The sequence below is a fragment of the Bufo bufo genome, chromosome 7, assembly GCF_905171765.1.
Source record: "Bufo bufo chromosome 7, aBufBuf1.1, whole genome shotgun sequence".
Lineage (NCBI taxonomy): Eukaryota > Metazoa > Chordata > Amphibia > Anura > Bufonidae > Bufo > Bufo bufo.
This window is the reverse complement of record NC_053395.1, coordinates 10,062,985-10,088,909: the sequence shown is the minus strand read 5'-3', so window position 1 is coordinate 10,088,909 and position 25,925 is coordinate 10,062,985. Positions and strand designations below refer to the sequence as shown.

General features: G+C 45.8%; 1 protein-coding gene across 5 annotated transcripts in view; it reads left to right on the top strand.

Moving 5' to 3' along the window:
- Positions 1-1,094: 1,094 nt before the first annotated feature.
- The window catches only part of LOC121008506 (NACHT, LRR and PYD domains-containing protein 1b allele 3-like), a 29,734-nt gene continuing 4,903 nt past the window's right edge, over positions 1,095-25,925 (top strand). For 4 of the 5 annotated variants that reach the window (XM_040441107.1, XM_040441105.1, XM_040441104.1 and 1 more), the window contains exons 1-6: positions 1,095-1,193; positions 12,894-12,943; positions 13,580-13,794; positions 18,911-19,191; positions 21,030-21,155; positions 23,579-23,723. In XM_040441107.1, coding sequence (XP_040297041.1) covers positions 1,104-1,193; positions 12,894-12,943; positions 13,580-13,794; positions 18,911-19,191; positions 21,030-21,155; positions 23,579-23,723 — 907 coding nt within the window. In that variant the 5' untranslated portion in view covers positions 1,095-1,103. Of the gene's footprint in view, positions 1,194-3,836; positions 3,956-12,893; positions 12,944-13,579; positions 13,795-18,910; positions 19,192-21,029; positions 21,156-23,578; positions 23,724-25,925 lie in introns of those variants that run through there. The other variant, XM_040441108.1, reaches the window with a different exon arrangement.

Here is a 25,925-nt window from a genome sequence, read left to right as displayed (position 1 = left end):
TTTTCCTGCTGGAACCAGTAAGTAGCCCTTACCTTGGGTCCCTGCTTGTGGTTGGGGCCCCATGACCTCTCTAGCTCTGCTCTGCTGTCTGCTATCATGTTAGATGTCATTGTCATTTCCCTTCTTTACATGGTTGACTTACCTGAGGCTGTAGTTTTCTCTCTTATACAATGTCTCACCGGCGTCTCCACTTGTGGCCTCACGTCTTGGTGAATCCTTGGGAGACATAGTCCTGAATTTCCTGAATCATCTTCTAATATGATCTCATTTATTGAGGAACCCAGGCTTATTCTATTCAATGCAGGCAGCTGTGGACTGGGATGTACTGGGGGCACCTACTTACCCCGGTCCTATAGTCCCTACAGTCGCCATGTTCTGTGTATATTAATACTAGAGCTCCTTTCCATTATTAGAGCTTTTGAGGACACTTTTTCTGCAGAGTTGTCGGCCACATATTGTGTAATCTTTCCAGTTCTTCCCATTTCCTGGTAGGCAGCGGAGACACGAGGTTCCCGTTACTTGCTTGTACTAGGAAGATATCTTCTTTCCTTGTTTATTTGCTTTATTATCTCCTTTTGAAGAAGAAAAACAACATTTTAATGTTTTCGCTGTAATTATTTGAGCCTATTGTAGTTACTCATCAGCCTTAAAGGGAACCTCCACATTTTAATACTGTGTAGTCTTCAGGTTTTCTTCTCTGTACAGAGCATTGCTGTCATTATGATAACATTGTGGCTGCCTACAGTCACCACTAGGGGGAGCTGAGACGCTCACTGCATACTGTCTCATTACTGAGTCCGGTTTATAAATGTTTGCAGAGCTCTCCCCCTAGTGGTGGCTGCAGGGAGCAGGTGTTCTATCATGTTACTATGCTGTGAAGAGGTTTTATCAGAAAAAAACTATCTGCGACTTCTATTAATATATATATGAGATGAATGGGAAAGGAATTTTAGGCCAATTTATATAGACAGTGGTGATGTACGATCCGCCCGGCCACCATAATGTCACCACAAAATCAACCAGAAACAATCATTTATTATCCTACATCCAGAGTAAGGAACTGGTGATATCTGTGTGTTACAGGTTCTGTTTTCTGTCAAGGAATGAAAGAGACGTACAGAGATAAAGTCACCAAGATATCATCGACCACGAATATCACTGAACATAAGATGGCTTCAGGACCCTCTGAAAAGGTAAGAGACACATACAAATGCCCAGGTTATACCAGCCGTACATATATAATTATATACAGGAGATGCCCGGGTTATACCAGCATGGTCCATATCACTATATACAAGAAGATGTATAACCGATACCAGCTGTACATATATAATTATATACAGGAGATGCCCAGGTTATACCAGCATGCTCCATATCACTATATACAGGAAGATGTATAACTTATACCAGCTGTACATATATAATTATATACAGGAGATGCCCAGGTTATACCATCTGTACATATATAATTATATACAGGAGATACCCAGGTTATACCAGCTGTACATATATAATTATATACAGGAGATACCCAGGTTATACCAGCTGTACATATATAATTATATACAGGAGATGCCCAGGTTATACCAGCTGTACATATATAATTATATACAGGAGATACCCAGGTTATACCAGCTGTACATATATAATTATATACAGGAGATACCCAGGTTATACCAGCTGTACATATATAATAATATACAGGAGATACCTAGGTTATACCAGCCGTACATATATAATTATATACAGGAGATACCCAGGTTATACCAGCATGGTCCATATCACTGTATACAAGAAGAGCCCATGTAGAGCTGAACTGGCTCCATGTAGAGCTGAACTCCACATCCAAAATGGTGGTGACTTTCACGAGAGAGGGCAGGGTGTCTGAGTCTCCCACCCTTGTATCTGGATTGACTGAAGATGACTCGGCTTCCCTTATGCCTGAAGGCCCTGTAAAGTGAACCCACCACTGAAGAGGTTTTCACTGCTGTGAAGTGAAGCAATGCAGCCCTGGTATCCCGAACATAATGGATAACGTGAGCGAGGATGGCATCATCATCCATCATGATTTGAACCAGGAGACTGAGAGAAGGGGTGAGGAGAGAAATGTGTGGGAGAGCCTGAGGATCAATGGATCCCTGTGCAGAAAGACCATAGGAGAGCGCTCTCTGATGTCTCTGTCCTCACTGCAAAATCTGATGACCTGGGGGGCAGAATGAGGCCCACAACATAAGGCTTATTGCAAGTTCCCGAGAAAGTGGAAGGTGAACCCTGGTAGCTATTTTAGAGACGTGGTAAGGATAACTTAACAGTCTAACTGCAGTAGAGAGGGCTCATCAGGTCCATGCCTGGCCCGTTCTGCCTGGAGGACTGCAGAGATCTGTTCTGCCTTATACAGTTTGGGACATAATCCTGCAGAAAGCAAGAGATCAGAATCAGCTTACTGTGGAGCGAAGCAACGTTTCAATATTTCCAGACTTTTTGGCAGAAGTCCAACCCGATTAGGGAAGTATCTGGATATTAAGAGATGTCTTCAGTCTCTGGAAGTCCCTCACTCAATGTTCTACCCTGCAGGACTCGGGGAGGTGGCGCTGAATTCTACACACATGAAAATCCCAGAGATACCAGGTCTATGTGAAGGAAGCCTGACCACAGAGTGGTGTCACTTTTACTGGTGGGGTTGTTATTCTTTCACAGGACTCCCCCGACTTCAGGGCATCTGTTCCTCTTTGGTTATGAGAGACCTTCTTTGTTCAGTTTCATGTCAGACATTGATGGTCTTAAACTTGTGCTCATATAATTATCGAAATACGCTCTTTATGGCTTATATGTGGGTCTGATGGAAGTTTTGCAGGTCTTTATTGTTTATTATGCAGTGTCTCAATGTTGCTTTTGGGTTCAGACAGATTTTATGTTCCAATATTTTTTGGTTGCGGAGCTTAGGTAGTTACTTAGGAAATGGCGGCAGAGGAATCGTGGGAGGCGCTGAAAACTTTTGTCCGGGGTCTATTAATTAAAAAGATTAATAATCATAAAAGCCAAAGCAGGGAATGTAATACTGTTCAGCATAAGACTGCTGGTATCCAGGGAAACAGGGGAGGGGGTACCACCTTTAACTCACCCTTGGCCCCTTTACCCAACCTGACCCATAACAAAAGACACCGACAACTGTGTCACTTTATTGCTGGATGGTGATCGGCCACAGCTTCTTTATTAAAGCGGCAAACCTTAATAAACCATAATATCGGAGCGGTGTGCCAAAGGCTGGACTCCCAGCGGGCAAGTTAAACCGTAATCATCAGAGCGGTCTGCCAACCGCTGGACTCCCAGCGGGCAGTTACGCCATCTGCTACCACCATATCTCCGCTGTACTCAAATGCCGCCAGCTGTGACTTCATAAACTCGACCAGAACTTGCAGCTCTCAAAAGCCGTAATCATCGGAGCAATATCGAAAACCACTGGACTCCCAGCGGGGGCTCTTAAGAATAGAAAAAACAAAACAGAATAACCAAGTATCCATAACTGATCATAACCGGCACCTCGACCCGCCTCCCAAGAATAACCGCAAAAAGGGAGGTAGGGAGGGAGGGCCAATCTGCTTCCACTTGCAAGAGAAAGTGACCAGAACAGAGAGGAGGTATATGTGACCTTCAGGATTTCCTGCACCGCCCCCATCCTGTCTAAGGAGGATCCCCAGTGAATTAACCCTTAATGACCCTAATCTGCAACCTACTTAACCATTACTGAGACGGGGCCAGACTCCCTGAACGCCCCTAAGGGGAAAAAGGGGGAGGGGGGAGGACCATCAGTCCCTGAGCACCCTCCCTATACAATTGGGCGCTTGCCAAACTGTGTGAACCTGAAGCTCACTCTATAGCATCGCCCGCTGCGCTATTGGAGGAGGCCGAGGTACATGTGAGGACGATCTTCGCTCTCGGTGGCCGATAAAAAGAGGTATTTCCTCAGGCAGCGATATTTGGAATCAGGGGAAATTTCCGGGGGAACTTGTTGGCTTCTATTGTACGGACTCAGGAGGGTCCTCGAACTATATCTTTTCTCTCCAAGGGAGAGGTGAGTGTTAGATGGTGATACCACTTCTATAGGATACCTGTAGGACTAAGCTGGTGGTTAGCGAGTAATCTGTCAGGAGTCTGTGTCGGGGCTTCTCTACCATCCATGAGAGAGGCTTTAGCTGTGGTCTCGCTGAGGTCTGGAAAGGACCTCTCACTCCCTGAGTCATATCGACCCATCGCCCTGTTGTCTCCGGAAATCACTGTGTTTGTTCAGGTTTTAGCTAATAGATTATTGGGTGTCTGGTCTTCACTGATTCACAGGGACTGACTGGCTCTACACCAGCCGATCCATGGGGGCCAATCTTGGGTGTCAGTTGTTGAATATGCAGTTCTATCCCCAGGGGATAGGGTGGTATTTTCACTTGATGCTGTCAGGACTCTTGACAGCAATTTTGAGAAACAGGGGGCACACCAAATAATCCAAGGAGTGCAAAAGAGTGGTAAGAAAATTAGTACAAGAAACGCCTGACCCAAGAGAGAGTCACAAGAACCACCCTATCAATGCACATCCAATAATAAGTCAGGATAAAATATGTAAAGTTTATTAGACACACCAAAAAACGCACATTTAAAATTGTATACAAAATAGGCAAAGTGTCGGTATACAAAAGAATATATGTAACCGACACATACAGAATCCACTGAGCGTCCACTAAATGGGGACATACAATGTAAACCAGCTATATATAAAATATACCTGTGAACAGCATGAAGAAAATGTAAAATAAGGTGAGGCCACTAATGAGTAAAACAGACCAAGATGAAGTCAAATATCAAGAGCCAAAACCCACATAAACAGCTGGTACAGTGGACCTGGAAACATGAGAAACGCCCAACGCGTATCGCCGGCGCAGTCCGGCTTCCTCAAGGGTAATGAGCTACATGTTGGGGTGTCATATATATACAGATTATATTGAGCAATCAATAAAATGTAATACTATTCACCTGTGCAGTAAGGATAGTGGGGGTGGTGCAGCAGCATGACAAACACAGCAGTATATCGAGGGCCGGAAATAGGGAAGTCACATGACCAGCAGTAAAAGGCAGTGAGAGGCAGATGGAACGCAAAGTGCGTTCCACCGACTCAATCACTGCTATTTAATGTACATGAAACAAACAAATATATAAATCCAGAAGGCACTCCTAGTTATAAATCACATGCATAAATAACATGCATAAATTGCAGACATAGTCCGAAATGTAAGTGGGGACGGAAGCGCCTCTGTAAATAACATACACCGGATGTGCGGGAAGCACATGACCGGAAATAAGAGGCATAATGCGCTCCACAGACGTGAATGGAACGCACGATGCGTTCCACAAGCGGAATGGATCACTAAGGACCGCAAGCAGCACTTGGAGAAGTGGGGGAGGGTTCATTAGACCATAGAGGTCCTTGCATCTGTGGCGAAACCAACCTCGCCACTGGGTTTTGGAGGGGCCTGGCTACTAGCCTCTTGCCCCAGAATTATGGGCCCTCTCATCAGCCAGGCCTCATTTGTTCACAAAGGACTTGGACTAATTTGAACCCTGGTCTAATTCGTGCCATTTTAGGATGTTAAATGTCTATGTGTATTGAAAAGGATGGGACATTGTATACGTTGAGTAGGGAGGTCTGTTCCATTGTCTCTCTGTGTGTATTGGCGTTGTCCTTTGTCCTGAGAGATAATTGAATTACTTCTCGGTTGTCTCCAGGACAGAGGATATTGTGTATTCGCCTGCCTGTGATGAGTGCATCAACCCAGTGTGAGGTAATTCTATCATGGGCAGAGGGGAGGATTTTGTGTGGGAGTGTCTGAGTGTATTGTACGTGGTTATTGGCTGTTTTTACAAAACCCTGTGGGTGGTAACCTTGTTGGAAGATGTGTATAAATCAATGCTTGTGTTAAAATGAAGAGAGTTCCTGTTTTTATACCTTCATGAAGCTTTGGCTCATGTTTGGGGAATGGGATAACTACACTCTTGGGGATTGCTATATCACCATACTCCCCTGAGTATAAGCTCTTGTAAGAGCTTGTTCCTGGTTCCTGTCTCTGCATTTAGGAGCGGTTCACCCACTGGAGCCTAGAGCCTTGTCGTAGGTCCAGGGTGGGTAGGAGACGGCGAGACCTCCACCAAGCTTCGGCGGTTTGTGGGGTCTGCAGTGCTGACGGTGTCAAGTGGAGTGCTTGGAGTCCTCTGGAAGCACTAGGAGCATCTATCAACGGAGGTACCCGGTCGGGGTGCTAGGCGTTCCATTACATTGGTGGCAGCAGTGGGATAGCGTCCTAGTGAGAGGAGAAGCAGCTCGGAGACACCGTTCATGGATTTTACAATTGAGGGCAACGCTAGTATCCGTACAGCACCCCTGGCTACAGCAATATGGATGCCGTTGGTTCCTGCACAGCATTCCATGAGGAAGATCACCCGGATTACAGGGATGCCGAGCGAAAAGGCGTATGGCACCAGGCCCTGGAGGACGTGCAGCGTCGGAGGGGTGAGAGTCTTCCCAGTGAGGAGCAGAGATTACGAATGCGATTGGCGCTGCGACTACCTCTACTGGGAGAGCAACCATTGATGGAGTGGGTGTCAGAGCTTGACACACTGGTATGGCAGGAAACCTGGCTGGATGACGCTTACCAAGCACTATGGTGGGACACAGTACGACAGTCTCCATGGATGGAGGAGTACGCCAAGCTCGAAGATGAGGAATATAATTGCCCTGGTATATTGTGGGAGTCTTTTGAAGACATTGACTTTGGGAGCACAGAAGAGTCTAGATTTTGGGACATTACTGACTACAGGTGGGACTTGCACAATTGGCCTACAACTAGTGGGGTGAGGGCAGATCTGACCTTTCTGGTCCAAAGGGAGTGGGAGCTGGAGCAAGATTATCAACAGTTGTTTTGCTCCTTTCAAGCCCAGTGCAAGATACAAGACAGTTGAATACCAGGCCCAGACCTGCAGCCCTACCCCTGGCAAGTCACAGCTGAGGTATCCCCTACTTCCTCACCAACTGTGGCGGTAGGGGACTTCATAGTCTGGTACTGGGAGGAACCCCAGTCGGCAGGTGGAGATGGGACCGTAGTCACTCCACCGTCCCAACAGCGTGGCTGGGCAGGCGGCCCAGATCCCCAACTGCCACTGGGAGTACAGGGAGAGGAGATTGTCGGTCCCTCATCTCTGCAACAACCAGAATCACTGGTAGTGGAGACAGCCGGTCTCACTACCCAGCGGCAGTATACGCTACAGGGAGAGGAGACAACTGGTCTCTCTCCTCAGCGGCAGATGGGGTATCCAGAGGAGGGGGTAAGTGATAGCCCCCCTCCACAGCTCTCTCCCAGCCCAATACTGAGGGTAGTGGGTAAGGCTTTAAACCCCACTGACCCCTCTCCAGCAGAAGAGCTGGGATCAGAGCAGGGCGCCGCTGGCCTCTGCCCAAACCGTTCATTTACTAGCCAGCAGGAGTTGGCAGCATGCATCCTAGCTGAAGTGCTGGCATCAGGGCAGAGCGCCGCTGGCCTCTGCCCTCCCCTATCCCCTTCTTCAGAGCCGGACTTCCCACAGGCTACCCCAGCGGAAGAGCTGGCATCTGGGCAGAGCGCAGTCGGCCTCTGCCCACCAAGTACCTACAGCTCCAAGCTAGAGAACCACAAGGAAGCAAGGAGTCGCAGATGCCCACTCAACAGCTGGGGACATACAGAACAGAGCCAGGCGCCAAAATTCAACAGGTCCAGTATTGGCTTGTGGTTGGACTGCCAGACTAAGTCAGGTACTGACCGTGAGGTCAGGTATCTGGTTAGTCTTCCCTGGGAGGGGGAGATGTGTGGCGAAACCAACCTCGCCACTGGGTTTTGGAGGGGCCTGGCTACTAGCCTCTTGCCCCAGGATTATGGGCCCTCTCATCAGCCAGGCCTCATTTGTTCACAAAGGACTTGGACTAACTTGAACCCTGGTCTTATTCGTGCCATTTTAGGATGTTAAATGTCTATGTGTATTGAAAAGGGTGGGACATTGTATACGTTGAGTAGGGAGGTCTGTTCCATTGTCTCTCTGTGTATTGGCGATGTCCTTTGTCCTGAGAGATAATTGAATTACTTCTCGGTTGTCTCCAGGACAGAGGATATTGTGTATTCGCCTGCCTGTGATGATTGCATCAACCCAGTGTGAGGTAATTCTATCACGGGCAGAGGGGAGGATTTGTCTGAGTGTATTGTACGTGGTTATTGGCTGTTTTTACAAAACCTTGTGGGTGGTAACCTTGTTGGAAGATGTGTATAAATCAATGCTTGTGTTAAAATAAAGAGAGTTCCTGTTTTTATACCTTCATGAAGTTTTGGCTCATATTTGGGGAATGGGATAACTACACTCTTGGGGATTGCTATATCACCATACTCCCCTGAGTATAAGCTCTTGTAAGAGCTTGTTCCTGGTTCCTGTCTCTGCATTTAGGAGCGGTTCACCCACTGGAGCCTGGAGCCTTGTCGTAGGTCCAGGGTGGGTAGGAGACGGCGAGACCTCCACCAAGCTTCGGCGGTTCGTGGGGTCTGCAGTGCTGACGGTGTCAAGTGGAGTGCTTGGAGTCCTCTGGAAGCACTAGGAGCATCTATCAACGGAGGTACCCGGTCGGGGTGCTAGGCATTCCGTTACAGCATCTACCTGGAATCAGTATGCACCATGTACACTGCTCAAAAAAATAAAGGGAACACAAAAATAACACATCCTAGATCTGAATTAATTAAATATTCTTCTGAAATACTTTATTCTTTACATAGTTGAATGTGCTGACAACAAAATCACACAAAAATAAGAAAATGGAAATCAAATTTTCAACCCATGGAGGTCTGGATTTGGAGTCACACTCAAAATTAAAGTGGAAAAACACACTACAGGCTGATCCAACTTTGATGTAATGTCCTTAAAACAAGTCAAAATGAGGCTCAGTAGTGTGTGTGGCCTCCACGTGCCTGTATGACCTCCCTACAACGCCTGTGCATGCTCCTGATGAGGTGGAGGACGGTCTACTGAGGGATCTCCTCCCAGACCTGGACTAAAGCATCTGCCAACTCCTGGACAGTCTGTGGTGCAACGTGACGTTGGTGGATAGAGCGAGACATGATGTCCCAGATGTGCTCAATTGAATTCAGGTCTGGGGAACGGGCGGGCCAGTCCATAGCATCAATGCCTTCGTCTTGCAGGAACTGCTGACACACTCCAGCCACATGAGGTCTAGCATTGTCTTGCATTAGGAGGAATCCAGGGCCAACCGCACCATTATATGGTCTCACAAGGGGTCTGAGGATCTCATCTCGGTACCTAATGGCAGTCAGGCTACCTCTGGCGAGCACATGGAGGGCTGTGCGGCCCTCCAAAGAAATGCCACCCCACACCATTACTGACCCAATGCCAAACCGGTGATGCTGGAGGATGTTGCAGGCAGCAGAACGTTCTCCACGGCGTCTCCAGACTCTGTCACGTCTGTCACATGTGCTCGGTGTGAACCTGCTTTCATCTGTGAAGAGCACAGGGCGCCAGTGGCGAATTTGCCAATCTTGGTGTTCTCTGGTAAATGCCAAACGTCCTGCACGGTGTTGGGCTGTAAGCACAACCCCCACCTGTGGACGTCGGGCCCTCATATCACCCTCATGGAGTCTGTTTCTGACCGTTTGAGCAGACACATGCCCATTTGTGGCCTGCTGGAGGTCATTTTGCAGGGCTCTGGCAGTGCTCCTCCTGTTCCTCCTTGCTCAAAGGCGGAGGTAGCGGTCCTGCTGCTGGGTTGTTGCCCTCCTACAGCCTCCTCCACGTCTCCCGATGTACTGGCCTGTCTCCTGGTAGCGCCTCCATGCTCTGGACACTACGCTGACAGACACAGCAAACCTTCTTGCCACAGCTCGCATTGATGTGCCATCCTGGATAAGCTGCACTACCTGAGCCACTTGTGTGGGTTGTAGACTCCGTCTCATGCTACCACTAGAGTGAAAGCACCACCAGCATTCAAAAGTGACCAAAACATCAGCCAGGAAGCATAGGAACTGAGAAGTGGTCTGTGGTCACCACCTGCAGAACCACTCCTTTATTGGGGGTGTCTTGCTAGTTGCCTATAATTTCCACCTGTTGTCTATCCCATTTGCACAACAGCATGTGAAATTGATTGTCACTCAGTGTTGCTTCCTAAGTGGACAGTTTGATGTCACAGAAGTGCGATTGACTTGGAGTTACATTGTGTTGTTTAAGAGTTCCCTTTATTTTTTTGAGCAGTGTATATTGGATATTTGATATAAAAAGAATATATATAAGAATATAGGGCAGGGGCCAATAATCAATGATTAATTCAAGACTAAACTTACATATGAATAAATAAATAAATAAAGATTATGATAAAAAAGGGTTATTAAACTAGTACACACCCATATGAATTCATGAAAGATCATAAAGAGTCATAGACAATCATTAAATATACATGATATATCAATTGAACAAAAATATAAAATACATACTTAGTGAGGAATGATAATAGTGATTATTAGAATTAGATGAGAATAATAGTGATGGTGAAGTGCATCAAAATAACATAGTGAAAAAAGATGAGATAATGTGTGCATGCAATAGAGTAAGAAAGAGTGAGAAAAAGTGCAAATCAGGTGAGTGTGCCTGTAAGGAATTAATTGATTATTAAATACATAATTATAACATGTGAAAAAAAAAAGGAGAAGGGTTATTTGTTTTTTATATATGTAAAGTGACTAGTGCTTAATAAATGCCAGTGTATGAAAACATGTGCATGTGTCAACGCTGTCCCCCAAACATATCCTAATTGACCCCTAATATTGTTGCCCTGACAATGCAGAGTACACTAACCTGCCTTGGTGTGCAACCTATTGAACCTAGATTAGTACCTAACTGCAGAACCCTAGGTCAATAAACAAATAATCCTCCACAAATCCTTGTAAGAGGCCCAAAATTAGGTATTATAGAAACCCGTGAATGGGAGTTCTTCATTTAGTCCATGAGGGGCCACTGTGTCCAAGGTAAAGATCCATTTGGACTCTAAGCGTAGTAGCTGGGAAGTGGCCTCCCCTCCCCTCAAATTCGTGCGTACCAAATCAAGGCCCGCAATCCTAAGTCCAGAGGTTATGCATTGATGACAATCCAGAAAATGCGTAGCAACTGAGGTTAAAGGTTTCCTGGCTTGGATCCGGTCACGTCGGGCCAAGGCAATGTTTGATAGATGCTGCTGAATACGTTTCCGCACTTCCTGACCAGTCTGACCAACATAAATTTTTCCACATTCACAAATAAGTGCATAGATCACATTCCTTGTTCGACAATTGATGTAATGTCCAAGAGAAACCCGAGCCGGATGCCAGTTTATCCCGCAAGTTTGGGGCTCTTCGTGCAATGATCTTCGGACTTGGATTGACATATTCAAGCATCTTTGAGTCCGCCAATAAGAGATGCCAATGTGCATTGAGTATTTTATACAGATCACGCCATTGATTATTATATCTGGTGATAAGATGTCCCTGGGTGCTTTGGGATTTTGGTTTTGGCTTCAGCAATTCAGAGCGGTCAGCCGCCTTTGCCATTTCGAACGCCCCTGATATTACTTTCTTGGGGTAACCACGTGCTCGAAATCTGGTCGTCAGGTCACAAGAGGCTTCACTGAAGTCAGGCCTAGTAGTGCAGTTGCGGCGTAGTCTCAGAAACTGTCCCTTAGGGATCCCCTTTCGCAGATGGGCCGGGTGAAAGCTGTTAAAATGTAACAAGCTATTGGTTGCCGCTTCTTTACGGAATAATGACCTACGTATACCCTGGTCATCCAATTGCAATCGCAAATCCAGAAAGTCAGCAGTGGTATCCGAAATCCAAGAATGTATGATGTGCCGGATCTCCGGAAAGGAATTTTTGAAAAAAATATTGAGTAGCTTGAACACCATCAATGTGTGAGATATTTGAATATAGGGACTCTATCAATAGGACTCTTGACAGCATTGATTGGGAGTTTCTTTGGGTGGTTATGGAATGGATAAGCTTCGGTAAAGAGTATGGGGGTCATTTATCAAACTGGTGTAAAGTAGACACCAATCAGATTCTACCTTTTGTCAAAAATGAAAGGAGGAATCTTATTGGTTCTACTTTACACCAGTCATAGATTGCAGTGTAAATCTGTACCAGATTACGCCTGAGATAGGTGTTTGTCAGTTCATAGTTGCAGTCAGTCAGGACTTTGATTAGGGTTTCTCTAGGAGGTGACCGGCTCCTTTCCCTAGTTTCCAGGCCTTTTCCCCTCACCTCTTTCCCTCCTACGTTTGGTGAGGGTTTCCCTCCGACACCGAAGCGTGACAGTGTATTTGTGGATAGTAAATGACCCCCTATATGTCTTGGATGAGGCTTCTATAGGCATCACCACTGGCAAGGACCAGATGTAATGTCTGTTATATCTGAAGTTGGTGATGGGTACCTGGCAGATTTGCCCCTTTTCTCCATTTTTGTTGGCCATGGTGATTGAACCCCTGGCATACCTATTCCAGGCTTCTTCAGAGATAGTGAGTTTCAATATGAGCAGGGGAAGGATCGTTTCGCTCTCTATGCAGAAGACGCGGTGCTCTTTGATGGCTCCTATTATGGTATCTGGCTGTTACCCTCAGCTTTCCATAAGTTGGAAGGTTTTAAGACTGCGAGTTTTGAAAATGCAAAAACATAATAAAAATATCTGATTTAATTAGTTTCATTGTGGAACATTGTGAGCGTGATGTCACCATTCTCCATAGATAGAACATTGTATTGTGTTTTATTATTAATGTGACTTCATATATTTCTTGTCTTTCATGTTTTAGGTTAAAGACTCATCTGCTTTAGCGACACAAATCAGCAGCAACAAATACAGGTGAAGTATAAAACCAAACCTTTGACTGCGAGTCCGGCATTCCAGATGTTATCTAGAAGGTTCTAGTGTGTAATCATCATACCTCCAGCCTTCCAATACATCACTGTCCTCTGTAATATACAGTCCTAAAGGGGTAAATCACAGATTTTTAAGAAATTTTCCTATTTGGACAATCTTTTTTTCACATAACTGGACACGTGGAAGTAATGGAGGTTTGGGGTTACTGATTTGGACTATGTGGGGTGATCACTCATTCAGACACCAGGTGGACACTCATTAATCTAAAGACCTGAAGCCAGGTGGACAATTACTCCTCTAGAGGTCTAAGGGCAGGTGGATGCTCACTCCTGTAGAGATATGAAGCCAGATGGACATTTATTGCTGTTGAGGTTCGAAGCTTTATACCCCTGGATCAGCAACAATCAACTGTCTGTATATATCCTCCAACATGGCAAAATAAAGGTGGTCTTCACAGTGCGCCCGCTCAGGAGCCTCCTCTGCTGCAATAGTAGCAATACATTCATTGTCACTGAGGAACACCCCTGTAGAGGTAGAAGGGCGGCCATACTAGCTTGTCAGTATAGAATTAAGAGATATTTAAAAGCCTGACAGCAAAGTACGACTTATCTTTTTCAGGGTTGAAGTGGAGTCAATGTTCCATTGCCAGGAAACTGGGATAAAGTTTAAAGTCGAAACCAAAACTATTATAGAATATTCACTGGAGTATGGGAATGACTACATCAACCTGATCCAGGAAAACGGATGTGAATTACTGGGTCCCATATTCAATGTGGACATCAAATCTGTCCGGGTGTCAGCCGTCTACCTACCACATTATGTATGTCTAGAAGGTAGGTGAGACAAATCATATATTCTTCTTGTGTCTACCTGACAGCCGAGATGTTGTTTGGTGTGTAAACGAGTAAATTCCATGGATGGGAATCTTATAGAGTAATTTTACTTTCAGTGTAAAATTCAATGCGTTTCAGGACCAGACCGATCCCTTCTTTTACAATGCAATGGTGTAAAGCAGCACCTGAGGTCCCATTTTCTCTGCTCCTGCTAAAAAGGTCACCCATCGATAAGCATTGAGGTCAAATTATCGTCATCTTTTGATTTTACAATGGCTTACAGGAAGCAAATTAGCTTTTTGATGTGTTGCTGTTACAGTAGCTTACTCTACTGAAAATGAAGTTGTTGAGGGTCAAATGAATTACCGGCTGGGAGACAATAACCACACACAGAGTTGGGGTACAGTAGAGTCGGGGTTCCCCTTCCTCAGTGTTTATAAATAAAGACACAAACACAAAGCCAATCAGATGCTTACGGTATAGGACACTGAGCCAATCAGAGGTTTAGGGTATAGGACACTGAGCCAATCAGATGTTTAGGGTATAGGACACTGAGCCAATCAGAGGTTAACGTTATAGGACACTGAGCCAATCAGAGGTTTACGGTATAGGACACTGAGCCAATCAGATGTTTACAGTATAGGACACTGAGCCAATCCGATGTTTACGGTATAGGACACTGAGCCAATCAGATGTTTATGGGATAGGACACTGAGCCAATCAGAGGTTTACGGTATAGGACACTGAGCCAATCAGAGGTTTAGGCTATAGGACACTGAGCCAATCAGAGGTTGACGGTATAGGACACTGAGCCAATCAGATGTTTACGGTATAAGACACAAAGCCAATCAGAGTTTTATGGTATGGGACACTGAGCCAATCCGATGTTTACAGTATAGGACACTGAGCCAATCCGATGTTTATGGTATAGGACACTGAGCCAATCAGAGGTTTATGGTATAGGACACTGAGCCAATCAGAGGTTTATGGTATGGGACACTGAGCCAATCAGAGGTTTACGGTATAGGACACCGAGCCAATACGATGTTTACGGTATAGGACACTGAGCCAATACGATGTTTACGGTATAGAACACGGAGCCAATCAGAGGTTTACGGTATAGGACACTGAGACAATAAGAGGTTTATGGTATGGGATACTGAGCCAATCAGATGTTTACGGTATAGGACACTGAGCCAATCAGAGGTTTATGGTATAGGACACTGAGCCAATCCGATGTTTACGGTATAGGTCACTGAGCCAATCAGATGTTTACGGTATAGGACACTAAGCCAATCATATGTTTACGGTATAGGACACTGAGCCAATCAGATGTTTACGGTATAGGACACTGAGCCAATCAGAGGTTCACGGTATAGGACACTGAGCCAATCAGAGGTTTACGGTATAGGACACTGAGCCAATCAGATGTTTACGGTATAGGACACTGAGCCAATCAGAGGTTTACGGTATAGGACACTGAGCCAATCAGAGGTGTACGGTATAGGACGCTGAGCCAATCAGATGTTTATGGTATAGGACACTGAGCCAATCAGAGGTTTACGGTATAGGACACTGAGCGAATCAGATGTTTATGGGATAGGACACTGAGCCAATCAGATGTTTATGGTATAGGACACTGAGCCAATCAGATGTTTATGGGATAGGACACTGAGCCAATCAGAGGTTTACGGTATAGGACACTGAACCAATCAGATATTTACAGTATAGGACACTGAGCCAATCAGATGTTTACGGTATAGGACACTGAGCCAATCAGATGTTTACGGTATAGGACACTACAGGTGATAAGTGTCTGATTGGTGGGGGTCTGACTTCTGGGACCCCCATGATCAAGGGAAGGTGGTCTTAAGACCCTTGTGTACATAGATTGGCGGTCATGTAATTGAATGTCTCCGGACCCCTTTTTTCATGATCAGTGGGTGTTCCAGCAGTCAGACCCCAGCAATCTGATATTTATCACCGATCCTGTAGATAGGCGAGAGGTCATTATGGTCGGACAACCCTTTTAATTATACTGTAGATTTGTCTCACTTCAGTAAATGGCATTTATCATGCAGTTATTGCAAGGCACTTACTAATGTATTGTGATTGTCCATATTGCCTCCTTTCCATCACATTATACACAGCACTTATCCGTGGTTATGACCACCGTGTAATCCAGCAGTGGTGGCCGTGCTTACACACTATAAGGTAAGACTGGAAGTGCGCATAGGCCAACACCTTTACCTATAGTGTGCAAGCACGGCCACCGCTGCTGGATTACACGGTGGTAATAATAACCACGGATACATGCTGTATATAATGTGATGGAAAGGAGCCAATATGGACCATCACAATACATTAGTAAGTGCCTTGCATTAACTTTCTCTACATGATAAATGCCAATTGCTGAAGTGAGAGGACCCCTTTAACCCCTTTAACTGTGCTACACTTAATAGGGTTAGGCATAAATGTCTTAGTGTGTGCATTGCGTGTTTCCTATGTGTGATTGGTGTGTGCTATATACAGTCAGGTCCATAAATATTGGGACATGGACACAATTCTAACATTTTTGGCTCTATACACCACCACAATGGATTTGAAATGAAACGAACAAGATGTGCTTTACCTGCAGACTGTCAGCTGTAATCTGAGGGGATTTACATCCAAATCAGGTGAACGGTGCAGGAATAACAGCAGTTTGCATATGTGCCTCCCACTTGTTAAGGGACCAAAAGTAATGGGACAATTGGCTTCTCCGCTGTCCCATGGCCAGGTGTGTGTTATTCCCTCATTATCCCATTACAATGAGCAGATAAAAGGTCCAGAGGTCATTTCCAGTCTGTTATTTGCATTTGGAAACTGTTGCTGTCAACTCTCAAGATGAGATCCAAAGAGCTGTCACTATCAGTGAAGCCATCATTAGGCTGAAAAAACACAACAAACCCATCAGAGAGATAGCAAAAACATTATGCGCGGCCAAAACAACTGTTTGGAACATTCTTAAAAAGAAGGAACGCACCGGTGAGCTCAGCAACACCAAAAGACCCGGAAGACCACGGAAAACAACTGTGGTGGATGAGCGAAGAATTCTTTCCCTGGTGAAGAAAACACCCTTCACAACAGTTGGCCGGATCAAGACCACTCTCCAGGAGGTAGGTGTATGTGTGTCAAAGTCAACCATCAGGAGAAGACTTCACCAGAGTGAATACAGAGGGTTCACCACAAGATGTAAACCATTGGTGAGCCTCAAAAACAGGAAGGCCAGATTAGAGTTTGCCAAACGACATCTAAAAAAGCCTTCACAGTTCTGGAACAACATCCTATTGACAGATGAGACCAAGACCAACTTGTACCAGAGTGATGGGAAGAGAAGAGTATGGAGAAGGAAAGGAGCTGCTCATGATCCTAAGCATACCACCTCATCAGTGAAGCATGGTGGTGGTAGTGTCATGGCGTGGGCATGTATGGCTGCCAATGGAACTGCTTCTCTGGTATTTATTGATGATGTGACTGCTGACAAAAGCAGCAGGATGAAGTCTGAAGTGTTTCGGGCAATATTATCTGCTCATATTCAGCCAAATGCTTCAGAACCCATTGGACATCGCTTCACAGTGCAGATGGACAATGACCCAAAGCATACTGCAAAAGCAACCTAAGAGTTTTTTAAGGGAAAGAAGTGGAATGTTCTGCAATGGCCAAGTCAATCCCCGGACCTGAATCCGATTGAGCATTTCAATTGCTGAAGACAAAACTGAAGGGAAAATGCCCCAAGAACAAGCAGGAACTGAAGACAGTTGCAGTAGAGGCCTGGCAGAGCATCACCAGGGATGAGACCCAGCGTCTGGTGATGTCTATGCGTTCCAGACTTCAGGCTGTAATTGACTGCAAAGGATTTGCAACCAAGTATTAAAAAGTGAAAGTTTGATTTATGATTATTATTCTGTCCCATTACTTTTGGTCCCTTAACAAGTGGGAGGCACATATGGAAACTGCTGTAATTCCTGCACCGTTCACCTGATTTGGATGTAAATCCCCTCAAATTACAGCTGACAGTCTGCAGGTAAAGCACATCTTGTCCGTTTCATTTCAAATCCATTGTGGTGATGTATAGAGCCAAAAATGTTAGAATTGTGTCCATGTCCCAATATTTATGGACCTGACTGTATGTTCTATATATCAGTGTTGTATGTGCAGCATGTGACATATACATCAGTGGCATGTGAGCCACGTATAAGTGTCTTGTGTGCCACATGTGTCCAGTGAGTGATTGGTGTGCGCTGCTGTGTCTTGTTTCTGACTGACTTCAGTGCAGGATATCCATATATGTGTAAATGCTGCCACATGTATGTTTGTGCGTGTTGCTGTGAGTGTCCGCCATCATACTTCATCTGTAATATTTCTGTTATCACTGTAAGGGCTCATGAACACGATTGTTGGATGTTTTGCAGTCTGCAAATTGCGGATCCGCAAAACATGGATACCGGGTGTCTGCATTCCACAATATGCGGAGCAGAACAGCCTCTAATAGAACCGTCCTATCCTTGTCTGTAATGCCGACAATAATAGGACATGTTCTGGGATTGTGCAGAACGGCCATGCGGACATACAGCCACGGAATGCACACAGAGTTTTTTTTGCAGCCCCATTGAAGTGAAGTGAACATAATATCATTTTTTAATACAGAATGCTTAGTAGAAGGTCAATTGAGGGTTAAAAAAAAAAAAAAACTCCTCCAATTGATTGCGTAGCTGCCGGTCTCCTGTTCTTTCTTCAGGACCTGTCAAAGGACCTGTGGTGACGTCACTGTGCTCATCACATGATACATCACATGATCCATCACCATGTTATAAGGGAAAATAATAAAATTTACAGAATACTGAACCCAAACCCGAACTTCTGTGAAGAAGTCCAGGTTCAGGTCTAGGTACCAAACATGCCGATTTTTCTCACGCGCGTGCAAAACGCATTAAAACGCTTTGCACTCGCAGGGAAAAATCGCGCATGTTCCCGCAACGCACCCGCATCTTTTCCCGCAACGCCCGTGTAAAACTAGCCTTAATGTTCTTCTACCTGAGATCCATGGATGGTTTGTTTCATTTATTTTTTACAGGCTTCAAAGACACATCAATGATTAAATTTGGTCACTTTAAAGATGGCAAAGTTACATTGCAAATCCCAACTAAAATTGAACCGTCCTATGTCGTACAGAACGATCCGAAGTTCTCCTGCGTTGCTGCTGTTGGGGAACATTCTACCTCTATTTGGAGAAGGAAGAAGACATTTCCATTTAATGGGCAAGTTCTCTTATACTCCCGGGTAGTTGGAGATGATGAATATATGGAGTACAGAATTCATCTCTACTTGGTTCCTACTGACAGACCCCATTTGAAGGTAACACTTGTGTGATCATCATGGTGCAGAATATGGTGAAAAACGCCTAACACAGGTGCATGAGAGCTCAGCTCTTGTGATGCAGGAGGCACAATAATGTCATTGCTCCACATACATCGTTCTGCAGGAGCCACGACTGGCCCGAAGAGGTGAGACCTAGTGACAAAGCGGCTTTTAATTAAAGCCTTTAAGATACACTCTGGTGCTCCGAATCAAGGTACCCCCCAGGGGTTAATATCCACGCGTGGCTGAGAGACTAGACGCTGACACATAGTTGGTCAATGCAATCTCTACTTTATTACAGAAAGTAAGTGGTATATACATCTTCAGAAAAGGGCAGTACTTTCTGAGGCCCAGGCATTATTTCATTGGCTCAAAAGGAAGAAGAGATAAGAGAAGATAAGATAACATTCTAGCATCTGCGCACTGTGCACTACTTTGGAATGTGAACTAATGTAAACATCTGGTTATCGCCGCCATGTTGTAATGGCGTCTATCCTAACAATAATACTGCAATCAGAAAATTCGCCATACGAAAATTTGCGTCAACACTACTCCTAAAGTCAAAGATATTGCAGCCTTTTCATTGTCCCACAAGCAAGAAGCAGTGAGGGATCATGGGTTCTGATGAAAAAAAATCTAGAATATTCGCAATTACGGAGATATAGCACTATATTCTAGATATTCGCAAATTCTCGAAGTGCTAATATTCACAATCAACACTACTGCATATACGCACTGAGCTTCGCCCTTATGTTGAATATATGTACTGAGCTTAGTCCTAATGCTGCATATATGCACTGAGCTTGGTCCTTATGCTGCATATATGTACTGAGCTTGCCCTTGTGCTGCATATATGTACTGAGCTTGGTTGTTATGTTGCATATATGCACTGAGCCTGGTCCTTGTGCTGCATATATGCACTGAGCCTGGTCCTTGTGCTGCAAATATGCACTGAGCTTGATCCTTGTGCTGCATATATGTACTGAGCTTGATCCTTGTGCTGCATATATGTACTGAGCTTGGTCCTTGTGCTGCATATATGCACTGAGCTTGGTCCTTGTGCTGCATATATGCACTGAGCTTGGTCCTTGTGCTGCATATATGCACTGAGCTTGGTCCTTGTGCTGCATATATGCACTGAGCTTGGTCCTTGTGCTGCATATATGCACTGAGCCTGGTCCTTGTGCTGCATATATGCACTGAGCTTGGTCCTTGTGCTGCATATATGCACTGAGCATGGTCCTTGTGCTGCATATATGTACTGAGCTTGGTCCTTGTGCTGCATATATGCACTGAGCTTGGTCCTTGTGCTGCATATATGCACTGAGCCTGGTCCTTGTGCTGCATATATGCACTGAGCTTGGTCCTTGTGCTGCATATATGCACTGAGCCTGGTCCTTGTGCTGCATATATGCACTGAGCTTGGTCCTTGTGCTGCATATATATACAGAGCTTGGTCCTTGTGCTGCATATATATACAGAGCTTGGTCCTTGTGCTGCATATATATACAGAGCTTGGTCCTTGTGCTGCATATATGTACTGAGCTTGGTCCTTGTGCTGCATATATGCACTGAGCTTGGTTCTGGTACTGTGTTAATGAATGTGGTTCTGGCTTTAATGACATTAGATTAACATATAATAGCTGATATTCGTAATATTATAATTGTTTGATTGTTAATATAGGTATAACTTTCCTTGCACATATGTCTTACACAGCGAAGTAGGGAACTTGATGGTAAAAGTTTGAATTCCATTGTGATTGAAAGGCTGCAATCTCTCCATTTACCTCAGTTTGCATTTTTGTCTTTTCACAACTTTCTTCTCTTTTTCCCAGAAACTTAATGAGCAGATGAGACATGACGGGTATAAGAGGATTAATAAACCATCTCTAATCCGCAAAGTGTACACCAACAAAGACTACTCCATCACTGGAAAGCCGAATCCAAAAATATGTCCCAAGGTAAAAATCTCAAAGACGTGTGAATCGACACTGAAATCCCATACAGCCGATCACATTGAACAGACACAGTCCACAGAATGCTTCTATCTTGTTTTACAAGGGGATTAATTAATTCATAGTTGGTTGTTCATAGTTTTAAATAAAACAGTTTCCCCCCCTCGTTGTACAGAATAGCACTATGCTTGAGTCAATAATCTGTAGCTGAAGATCAGCAGTGAAATCATCAGACCTCCCAAAATAGCCATGCCTAATCACTCTGTGACATCACCGGTCCTGCCTATATAGCCCTTCCCCCTCACTCTGTGATGTCACCAGTCCTCCTCATATAGCCTCTCCCCTCTCTCTGTGACATCACCAGTCCTGCTTATATAGCCTATCCCCCTCACTCTGTGATGTCACCAGTTCTCCTCATATAGCCCTTCCCCCTCACTCTGTGATGTCACCAGTCCTCCTCATATAGCCTCTCCCCTTCTCTCTGTGACATCACCAGCCCTGCCCTTATAGCCTCTCCCCCTCTCTCTGTTACACCACCAGTCCTGCCTATATAGCCCTTCCCCCACACTCTGTGATGTCACTAGTGCTCCTCATATAGCCCTTCCCCCTCACACTGTAACATCACTAGATCTGCCCATATAGCCTATCCCCCTCACTCTGTGATGTCACCAGTCCTGCCCATATTGCCCTTCCCCCGCACTGTGTGATGTCACCAGTTCTCGTCATATAGCCCTTCCCCCTCACACTGTGACATCACCAGTTCTGCCCATATATCCTCCCCCCTCACTCTGTGACATCACCAGTCCTGCCCATATATCCTCCCCCCTCACTCTGTGACATCACCAGTCCTGCCCATATATCCTCCCCCTCACACTGTGACATCACCAGTCCTGCCCATATATCCTCCCCCCTCACTTTGTGACATCACCAGTCCTGCCCATATATCCTCCTTCCTAACTCTGTGACATCACCAGTTCTGCCCATATATCCTCCCCCTCAGACTGTGACATCACCAGTCCTGCCCATATATCCTCCTTCATAACTCTGTGACATCACCAGTTCTGCCCATATATCCTCCCCCCTCACTCTGTGACATCACCAGTCCTGCCCATATATCCTCCCCCCTCACTCTGTGACATCACCAGTCCTGCCCATATATCCTCCCCCCTCACTCTGTGACATCACCAGTCCTGCCCATATATCCTCCCCCCTCACTCTGTGACATCACCAGTCCTGCCCATATATCCTCCCCCCTCACTCTGTGACATCACCAGTCCTGCCCATATATCCTCCCCCCTCACTCTGTGACATCACCAGTCCTGCCCATATATCCTCCCCCCTCACTTTGTGACATCACCAGTCCTGCCCATATATCCTCCCCCCTCACTCTGTGACATCACCAGTCCTGCCCATATATCCTCCCCCCTCACTTTGTGACATCACCAGTCCTGCCCATATATCCTCCTTCCTAACTCTGTGACATCACCAGTTCTGCCCATATATCCTCCCCCCTCACTCTGTGACATCACCTGCTGCTGATATCTCTGGACCCTCATTGTGACATATCCCGCCCTCCTCACATAACCCCATTCCCTCATTCTGCCAGCTGTCTGCACTTTTATGTGAAAACTGCTTAGGGCGGGTTCGCCTTGGCGTTACTGAATTCCATTATAGGTTCCGTTATAACAGAGTTATAATGGAATATAACGGAATTCTAGGACTGAATGAAGAACGGAAGCCTTTAAGAGGCGTTCCATTTTGCTCCATCCTAATGCATGTCTATGAGGGGCACATAACGGTTCCTGTCGACAGGACTATTTTTTCCGCCATGTATAACGGAACCAAACGGAAGCGTTATGTGTCCCCATAGACATGTATTAGGACAGGGCAAAACAGAACGCCTCGTAAAGGCTTCCGTTCTGCATTCCATCCTAAAATTCCCTTATATTCCATTATAACTCTGTTATACCGGAACCTATAATGGAATTCAATAACGCCAATGCGAACCCGCCCTTATCTTGACTGTACAATAGATTTTCCGATTTGCCATGTTGGGGTAAGGCAACTTTCACACTACGACATGTTGTAGTTTTATTCCGGCTGCCTCTCGGCATGTATCCCGTACTGTGGTCGGAACTCCTGCCTTCCCCCATTATAGTCAATGTGGCCGGAGCGGACTTCCGGCGGCACGGTGCACTAGCGGCAGCACGGATCCGGCAGGCTGTTCGCCCGCTAGAACAGCCTGCCGGAGAAGCTGATAACATTCCATTTCACAGCAGGAATCCAGCTTGTAGGTTGTCATTTGGTCCAGCTCTAGTAAACATAATGTGATTTCAGAGATGGGAAATTGATAAAATGATGAGTTTTCTTTCCTTTTTTATATCGATGTCCTGTTGGCTTCAGGGTAACGCACTTCTCGTATCTCCTAGACGTTGCAGTTCACTGTTCACACAGAGATAGAACATTGCGAATTCACAGAGATGAACTTTGCAAAAAGCACAGAGGAGATTTTACTTCATGTGAAGGCCGAGAGCAGTTCGCCAGAAACTGTGTGGAGCGGAGAGCTGACAAGAGGTATCACATGGGTGATGTATGGAAGAGGGCCATACCTCTGTGCACATACCGCGCGCCCCATAGATCACATTCCTTCCTGCTCAGTCATGTACTTGGGGTGATCAAAGTACAGTTCCAGTAAAAATGCTGCAGATCAGGATTTTCTGGAATTAGTCCTGGACTGGTGCCAAGTGGATAATGCTACAACCAGCTGCTTATGACCAAGTCGTATTAGAACTACCAAGTCCCTTAACACTGTTATCACAAGCCACGGTCAATGTTGAATTAGTGGCTGACGTTCAGGGAGTCTCCCGCTATTAGATAACGGCTCCCTGATGCCCGCATGTGAAACAATATATCCCGGAAAGGTTTACTCGCAGTAAACCTTTCCGACAACCTCTAGCAGTGTCCCCTTCTTGGCGCGTGCGCACAGTGCAAGAAGAAGCCGATGCCAGCAGTCCGCAATGGCGCATCAGGCTGAGCCTGTGCACACGCGCGGGATCTCAAAGCTGGAGGAGGGGGAGGGAGGGAGAGGGAGAGGCAGCACTGAGGAGTAGAAGGCGGCGCTGGGCACGAACGGCGATGCGTGCGGCCGGGCACCATGCATCCACAGACCTCCCCTGCTTGGGCACCTTAATTCAGTGATTGACAGGTTAGGCTACTTTCACACCTGCGCTAGGTGCAGATCTGTCTGGTATCTGCACAGACGGATCCGAACCTATAAATGCAAACGATGGTATCCGTTCAGTGCGGATACGTGTGCATAACAGCTTTTTCAGATCAGAGTTTTCACGATCGTGAAAACTCAGATCCGACAGTATATCATAACACAGAGGCGTTCCCATGGTGATGGGGACGCTTCAAGTTAGAATATACTGAGAACTGTGTACATAACTGCCCCCTGCTGCCTGGCAGCACCCGATCTCTTACAGGGGGCTGTGATCCGCACAATTAACCCCTCAGGTGCCGCACCTAAGGTGTTAATTATCGGGTGCTGCCAGGCAGCAGGGGCCAGACCCCCCTCCTTCCCCAGTATTAAAAGCATTGGTGGCCAGTGCGGCCCCCCCTCGGTCCCTCCCCAGTATTAAAAGCATTGGTGGCCAGTGCGGACCCCCCTCCCTCCCCAGTATTAAAAGCATTGGTGGCCAGTGCGCCCCCCCCCTCCCTCCCCAGTATTAAAAGCATTGGTGGCAGTGGCCACAGGCTAACAACCCCCCCCCCCCATCATTGGTGGCAGCGGAGCGGCATTTCCGATCGGAGTCCCAGTTTGCAGTAGCGTCCTGGCTGCCATGGTTACTTAGCTTATACTTACATGCGCTGTCTGTGGCCGGCCGGCGCTCCTCTTACTGGTAAGTGACAGGTCTGTGCGAAAGCGCACACCTCGTCATAAATACAGCACATCCTCCGTCAGTCTGTGCGCCCGGAATGAAATCTATGCCAGCTTGTAGATTTCATTCATCATTTACTCCAGAAAACTGGCGTAAATGACTATGAACCGGCTGGGGCCAATGGCCCTGTCCATGCCACGTCTCTTACACACCCCTTTTTAGAAAGGATGGTGGTAAAATGTCATTTATAAAAAACTAATTTATGGAAATTGCATTTAGGAGTTTTTTCCACCAGTTTTCTGGCATAGGTGGGGGTGATTAATGTCCCCCAATGAGTCATCTCTAAATGACAGGCTCCTATGGTCCATATCTCTGAATGTTCACGCACATCGGGAGTATCTGCTGCTAATTATTAAAAAAATCTAGGTGATAAATTCCCTAAAGTAGAACTCCTCCAAAAAAAAATCTTCTCTGACCTCTTAGAGAGCTCCATGATGTAAACTGTGGTGAATGTAATCTTCTATCAGTGACTGTATTTGTGTGTTATAACCTCCCTTCTGATCCTCAGCTGTGTCATGTGACCAACTCTCTGATCTCCAACTGACACAGGACAGGAAGTCACTTACTTCTCTATTCCTCTCTATGAGACTGAGGCTCCCATAGGAATACACAGATAAATTGACTTCCTGTCCACACACAAGATGCTGTGTCACTTGGAGAGTCTTATTGCTGGTCACATGACACAGCTGAGGATCAGAAGGAAGGGGATAGCTCATAAATACAGACACTGGTAAGAAAATAACATTCACCACAGATTACATCATGTACCTTTCTAACAGGTCAGAGACTAGCATTTTGGGCTGGAGTTCTTCTTTAAGCATGGCTGTGTGTGACC